The sequence below is a fragment of the Salmo trutta genome, chromosome 11, assembly GCF_901001165.1.
Source record: "Salmo trutta chromosome 11, fSalTru1.1, whole genome shotgun sequence".
Classification (NCBI taxonomy): domain Eukaryota; kingdom Metazoa; phylum Chordata; class Actinopteri; order Salmoniformes; family Salmonidae; genus Salmo; species Salmo trutta.
Window position 1 is genome coordinate 12,245,240 of NC_042967.1, and position 7,288 is coordinate 12,252,527.

The following is a 7,288-nucleotide window of genomic DNA, read 5'->3' on the forward strand; positions in this document are numbered from 1 at the left end:
AGTGTCAAAAGGTTTGACTTTCAGAAAAACATATTGGTCAAGTTTAGGCTTTTTTTTTGTATAATCCTCACAGGGTGGAAATGTGGATTGTAAATTAGCCATAGATTTTAGTGAGCAAGATTACGCTAGCGTATTGGTCAACACTTGAACAGGATTTGAGCTTTTCTCAAACTTGGAAGTTATATATTTTGGTAATCAGCCTAACAGGGTGGGTAGAAATTTTATTTAGCTTTGCAAAATTGTTTTCCCACCAAATAAATTGACATTTCCTGAATGTGGCATCATTGTAGGAAGGGGTTTACTTAAATTGAGTTACGACAAATAGGATGGAAAGTGATCAGGGACAAATCAGTCATTTAAGATAATGAAATATTTTGGCTTATTTCTTGGAAGTTGATAACACCCGGGACATGGCAAAACATCCACTGAAAGGTGTTAAATCCATAAAATTCCCTTTCAAGATGTTTAAGGTAAAGGATACCTGGCCTTTTGGGATCCAAATTTTTTCCTGAGGACAGAAAGGGCACCACATAGGAATGACTCAATAGCACATTTGAGGCCCAATTCATCAAGAGAAGTTGGCTTGTTTTTACAGTAACGTAAACCACAATACTGAGAAGGGTTTATATTTTAACTCCATATGGCAGTCAATTTGATTAACCTATATTGCAATACGATGTAATTGAGCCCCTTGAATCTTGAGCATGAGTGCCATGGTAACATTGGTATAAATACACAGAAAGTTATGTGCTACCTGTAAAGTGTTGATCCAAAAATGTTCCATATGCACAAAATATTTACATACCTGTTTGTGTGCATTTCTCCTTTACCAATAACCCGGTCACCTGATTAAATAGCATGATCATTACACAGGTGTACCTTGTGCTGTGGACAAAGGCCACTTTAAAATGTGCAGTTCAACACAATGCCACAGATGTCTCAAGTTAAGGGAGTGTGCAGTTGGCATGCTGACTGCAGGAATGTTAATTTCTAAAGCGTAAACTGCCTCCAGTTTAGAATTTGGCATTACGTGCAACCGGCCTCAACCGCGTAACACGTTGAGTTTTGCATCGAGCTTTTCTCCAGATACCATAGAAAGAAAATCATTTAACTATAAATGCTTTGATTTATGCCTGAAAAAGAATAGCTCTATACTATCCTAAACAACCATCCCATTAACAGAAGACACCAACAGTTGAGTATCATTTACATTTTTTATTAAATCTGTCAGGTGTTTAGACGGTCTCTTGGATGGGGGGCTCGTAGCCGTCGGCCCTATCCACCTTAGCCCCGGTGTCGTCCCCAGAGGGCTTGGCCGCACTGCTGCCACCACCCTCACCGTGGAGCTCCATCAGTTTGCCCACTGGAAGGAGACAAGAATTAGAGACACATTGGATAAGTCACTCAGGATAATTTAGTACGCTAGGCTGTGTTTACACAATCCAAATCGGATCTTTTTGCCAATAATTATTTGGCCAAAAGATCAGAATTGGTCTGCCTGTAAATGCAGCCATATCGGCATATGTTAAGATACAATTGTCGTACAGAACTGCTGCCAGATGCTGGGAGGGGCCCTTACAGTGGTCATGATTAAACCAAGCTCAGTCAAAGGTGACCTTTAACCTTGGTTGTTTTTGTGGAGGTTCTTTAATGCAAGTTGACAAAGATCCTGGATAGGCTTTCTTTCACACCATCAATTGTTTAGTATTGTGCCATCTGTCAGAGCCATGATCACTCCAAATACCCACCGTTCTAGGTCCTTGGTGTAGACATAACCCTTTCACTCTCCGCCCCTTATGACACAGGCTCGACACATTGTCGGACTGCAACGCCTCAAGGGGCAGGATAGGTTTGAGGTTCAAGGTGACTTACACTCAAACTTGGGCTTTTTCAGCATCTTAACCTTCCTGACATAGACGTCGTGGAGGGGGTAGATGGACTGGCAGGCCTTCTCAATGTCCTTGCCAACGGAGTCAGGGATCCTAGAGGACAAAGGGAAAATAAGTGAATCAGTAAGAGGGAACCTGGCTTGGCTACTGATAATGACCGGCTGAGAGATCTAGTTAAATTACTGGCTGCCTTCATCGAAAGCCGCTCAGACATCAAAACTTAACTGAACACAATTAAAGATGCAGGAAAAGTGTTCGACACATGCAACAATTTTCTTGAAATAAATGATTTGCCTCATCTAACAACCAATTAATATGCATGCACTCCATGTTGCATTTCACATGGACCACATCTTCCCAGAGTGCAGAACATTCTATTGAACCAGCAACAGGACGGCGAACATCCTTACAGCTTGTTGACAACTTCCTTCAGGTCGTTGGTCTGGACCTCACGGGTCATGATCTCCATCATCTTCTTCCTGATCTGACGGACCTGCTGGTGCTGGGCGTACGACGTCTTCCTGATCTGGTTGGTGCGCTTCTTGGTGAAGCCAACACAGAACAGACGCAAGAGGTAGCCGTCGGTGGTCTTCACGTCCACATGGGCCTCAATCATGGTCTGGCAGGGAGACAGGATAAAGGTAAATTAATAGTTTTGGGTACATTGGGCCCAACACGTTATCAATAACATTACAGGGCAGAGGTTAATTCATAGTGTTGAGATTACCCATAATGGTACATCACTTTTGAAGGTGGTGTGACAGTATTAGGGTACAGCGTTGAAATTGTGGTTTACATTCCACGTGTGCTGAGAAAAACTACGAGGGAAAGGTGCCTTTCAGCTTAAAGTTGCAATGACACTTTTTGTACGACCCAACCAAATTCACATAGAAATGTGAGTTATAGCTCTGTCATTCTCATTGAAAGCAAGTATAAGAAGCGGTAGATGTTTGTTTTTTCTATGCTTCCTGTTCTTAAGATTAGCATCTTTTGTAGACCAGCTTCAAACAGCTGAAAATACAAAATGTTTAGTTATAGAAAATATTACATCGGTTTAGATGGTATAATGATTCTCTAAACAAAGACTGGTTGTTTTGTCAAACAAACTGAAATTAGACAAACTAAATGGCGGAGTGATTTCTGCATATTGCACCTTTAATGGCAGTATGACCCATTTCCATACATTTTATACTGTGATTAAAGGCATATCAAAACCACAATATCTCCACAAATCCAGCTGTGTGTTCCATCCTCTGGTAGGATTCCTCACCTGCCACTTCTTGACCATGGAGCACATCTTGTCACGGGTCAGGTCCATGCCGTGGAAGTTGGTCAGGCAGTTCTTTCCCTGCACGTCTTCTGAGATCAGCTTGAACTTGCGGAAGGCCACCTCATCGTTCTGCAGGTCAGCGAGGCTCACCTCGAACACACGTCCCTTCAGACCATCAGAGGCGATTCCTAGTAGAACAGATTAGTTGATGTGGGATGCAGTGAGGGGAATGGAGGCCAAGGCAGGGAACATCAGCAGATCTCTTTCCCAGTAATCAGTGGCAATCATTGGGCCGAAACAATTTGTCATCATGCATTCCCATTGTGTTCAGTACGGTACACACAAAACCAAGACAAGACCGACAATCTGAAACAATTTAAAAAGGGAAAACTAAAAAGGGACATTACTGACCAACAAACCCATATTAAATGGTAGTTTTAGGACAACTTCAGGACCATTAGTTGGGACTCCCCGTGTTGTGCATCGTTCTGGTGTTGACGGAAAATAACCCTATCACCAGGGTCGGCCTAGCCAAGCAAACACTTCCTGTCAACAAAAGCACATGTATAATCTCTAGGAACTCTTCTTACCAGATGTAGTGAAATGTGTACCTCGCTATTAAATAAAGGGTAGATGTGGTAGGCAGTCTCGCGTGAAGTGCGTGGTCTAATGGCAGACCGCTGTCTAACTTGGCAGGAATACGGCGCGGTTCGGACAAAAGTTGAATACTGATGTTGATAGCGAGGAACATTTCACGTTGTCTGGTACATCCCTAGAGATTATACATAAGCTTTTGTTAACCGGAAACATTTTGGGCGAAGCCGGCTATACGGCGGTATGGTTATCCGTCACCACCCACCAGAACGATGCACAACTCAGTGAGTCCAACCAATATACAGACTCCCAAAGTTGTCCCAAAGCTTGTTGAATTAGGCTACCTAGCTAGCTGGTTACAGTACAAGGTCAGGAGTTCACCTCACTTTAATCAACCCCCAGTTCCCAAACCGTGCTATAATTCCACAGAACCATGTGGCTCTGTCTGCAGTTATTCTGCTGCATGTTAGTCTTCATACTGGTAGCCATCACCACTGAACCATGTGTTGCTCCATTAATCGGCATCTGAAAAGCAGACTTACTGGTTCCCTGAGTCCTGGAGACCAAGGTCTTGCCAATGTTGCGGATGTTGAACATAGCGGGTGCCTTGACATCATACCAGTCCTTCTTGGAGAAAGGGTCGACACTGGGGGATAGAGAAAGTAGTGTGGTCAATATCAGTTCATCTGTTTTGATATGACACAGGCCTATGTAGCTAGCTAAAGAAACTAAGGTTGCAGTCTAGTTTACGTGAAACCAACCAAAGGGCTAACGTTAACTTATTGTCAAATGCTGGCAATGGTATGAACGTCAACTTCCAGTACAACCAAACGTGGAAATTCAACAGGCACCTGGCTAATCAATAAAACATGACTGGGATAGCATAACGTTAGCTAGCTGGTTACTAATGTAAGGCCCAGCTAACTGGCTAAATTATCTTACCTGACAAATTTGCCTTTTCTCGCTAACGACTGAAGGGTCGGCACCACGCACATTTAGCCCTGGCTGGCTTGGCTACAATACTGTTTGACCACACCATTTCGTAGAAAATACTTCGTCTTGTTAACGTTAGCCAGCAATGAACATAACGTGGACATGTCTGCCATCTTGCTAGCCACCATAGCTACAAGAATGATCTAGTTAGGTAGCTTAGCTTGTTAAGACAGCCGATGTCGCTAGATTACAGGCAAATGTGTGCATTTCGGCACATTTATATAAAATGCTTCACGATATGCAGCCTGGGTTAAGACTTTGACAGTCTCTTACGTAACAGTTCAGTGTCGCTTATGCAAACTCGTGAACACCGAATGCGCACTGAGCCAAGCAGATTAGCAACAGCGACTGGTCTGAGTGCATCCAGTCAATATCAACCTCATCCTTCACATTTTCAAACTAAAAGTCAATAACCTGAACTTAATAGTGTGTATTGCCCGATTTAATGGATGAATTGCGCTACTTACATCTTCTTTTTGGCACCTTTTTTGCCACCTTTGGTCAGCCTCTTATTCTTGCCGACTGCCATGTTGGCTACAGGGAGTGAAAGAGAAGGAAATAGGAATTATCGCGAGTGTTAAAGACAGAGCTGAGATTTCTCACATCTCGCGACTCGCGATATGTTGAGACCTCAAAACTAGCACGTTGTCGTTCACTACTGGCCTAGCGTGATATCGCAGTCCTTTATTGATACGTTATAACAACATTTAATAAACTCAGGAAGTGTTTACTACATTGTATGATATAGTATTGTTATGCTACAATATTGATATTTCTATCCTGATCATACTGTATCCACTACAATAGCTGCTGCTTCTGCAAAAGCTAATGCGGATCCAAATAAACAATTAAACACCCCCACTTTGACAGTTAGCTCAGTTCATACGCTCACATGAATGATTGACATTCAGTCTGACACATATTGTGTTGTGTGTCTGAAATTCTGTAAATAAATACATTATTATATTATATAATTCATATATGATTTGTAATAATATGAATCTCTGTTCCAGAATGAATGAATATATGCATAAACATGTAACTGAGTATAAAATATAAATTAGAACAGCCACTGGTTTTTACTGTGGCAGTGAAATACGATGCACCAACACTTTCACAAATTAACAAAATGTAACTTACAGTCGCTGTAACTTAAATAACTTCAACCGAAATATTCACTCACATATTCATGATGAAGGAAAGACTATTCACCTGAATTATGAGAAAATAAACATATATTGACTTAACTCAGTGTTTTCCAAACTCGGTCCTGGGGACTCTAGGGGGTGCACGTTTTGGTTTTTGGCCTAGTACTACACAGCTGATTCAAATAATCATAAGGTAATGATGCGTTGATTATTTGAATCAGATGTGTAGTGCTAGGGCTTAAAAACAAAACATGCATCCCTTAGAGTTTGGAAAACACTGACTTAACTATTCACAACATGTATACTGCTCAAAAAATAAAGGGAACACTTAAACAACACAATGTAACTCCAAGTCAATCACACTTCTGTGAAATCAAACTGTCCACTTAGGAAGCAACACTGATTGACAATACATTTCACATGCTGTTGTGCAAATGGAATAGACAACAGGTGGAAATGATAGGCAATTAGCAAGACACCCCCAATAAAGGAGTGGTTCAGCAGGTGGTGACCACAGACCACTTCTCAGTTCCTATGCTTCCTGGCTGATGTTTTCGTCACTTTTGAATGCTGGCGGTGCTTTCACTCTAGTGGTAGCATGAGACGGAGTCTACAACCCACACAAGTGGCTCAGGTAGTGCAGCTCATCCAGGATGGCACATCAATGCGAGCTGTGGCAAGAAGGTTTGCTGTGTCTGTCAGCGTAGTGTCCAGAGCATGGAGGCGCTACCAGGAGACAGGCCAGTACATCAGGAGACGTGGAGGAGGCCGTAGGAGGGCACCAACCCAGCAGCAGGACCGCTACCTCCGCCTTTGTGCAAGGAGGAGCAGGAGGAGCACTGCCAAAGCCCTGCAAAATGACCTCCAGCAGGCCACAAATGTGCATGTGTCTGCTCAAACGGTCAGAAACAGACTCCATGAGGGTGGTATGAGGGCCCGACGTCCACAGGTGGGGGTTGTGCTTACAGCCCAACACCGTGCAGGACGTTTGGCATTTGCCAGAGAACACCAAGATTGGCAAATTCGCCACTGGCGCCCTTTGCTCTTCACAGATGAAAGCAGGTTCACACTGAGCACATGTGACAGACGTGACAGAGTCTGGAGACGCCGTGGAGAACGTTCTGCTGCCTGCAACATCCTCCAGCATGACCGGTTTGGCAGTGGGTCAGTCATGGTGTGGGGTGGCATTTCTTTGGGGGGCCGCACAGCCCTCCATGTGCTCGCCAGAGGTAGCCTGACTGCCATTAGGTACCGAGATGAGATCCTCAGACCCCTTGTGAGACCATATGCTGGTGCGGTTGGCCCTGGGTTCCTCCTAATGCAAGACAATGCTAGACCTCATGTGGCTGGAGTGTGTCAGCAGTTCCTGCAAGTGGAAGGCATTGATGCTATGG

At 43.5% G+C, this 7,288-nt stretch overlaps 1 protein-coding gene and 2 non-coding genes across 3 annotated transcripts; all 3 read right to left on the minus strand.

Annotated features, from left to right (window-relative positions):
• Nucleotides 1-1,200: 1,200 nt before the first annotated feature.
• On the minus strand, nt 1,201-5,327 carry rps3a (ribosomal protein S3A). Its single transcript, XM_029766209.1, has 6 exons — nt 5,214-5,327; nt 4,296-4,399; nt 3,160-3,347; nt 2,300-2,508; nt 1,873-1,982; nt 1,201-1,363 (listed from the first exon to the last, which is right to left on the minus strand). Exons 1-6 carry the CDS (start codon nt 5,273-5,275, stop codon nt 1,236-1,238), a joined length of 801 nt encoding a protein of 266 aa, XP_029622069.1. The 5' UTR covers nt 5,276-5,327; the 3' UTR covers nt 1,201-1,235.
• Nucleotides 1,716-1,845, minus strand: LOC115202494 (small nucleolar RNA SNORA17). Its single transcript, XR_003880004.1, has one exon. It is a non-coding gene; the product is annotated as a small nucleolar RNA SNORA17 (small nucleolar RNA).
• Nucleotides 3,407-3,476, minus strand: LOC115202492 (small nucleolar RNA SNORD73). The gene has a single exon (XR_003880002.1). It is a non-coding gene; the product is annotated as a small nucleolar RNA SNORD73 (small nucleolar RNA).
• Nucleotides 5,328-7,288: the final 1,961 nt, after the last annotated feature.

Coding starts and splice junctions, on each gene's coding strand:
- rps3a (XM_029766209.1), bottom strand. CDS start 5,275: ATGGCAGTCGGCAAGAATAAGAGGCTGACCAAAGGTGGCAAAAAAGGT. Junction 4,400..5,213: donor AAAGGTGCCAAAAAGAAGAT/GTAAGTAGCGCA, acceptor TCTATCCCCCAG/TGTCGACCCTTTCTCCAAGA. Junction 1,364..1,872: donor GAAAAAGCCCAAGTTTGAGT/GTAAGTCACCTT, acceptor GTCTCCTTCCAG/TGGGCAAACTGATGGAGCTC.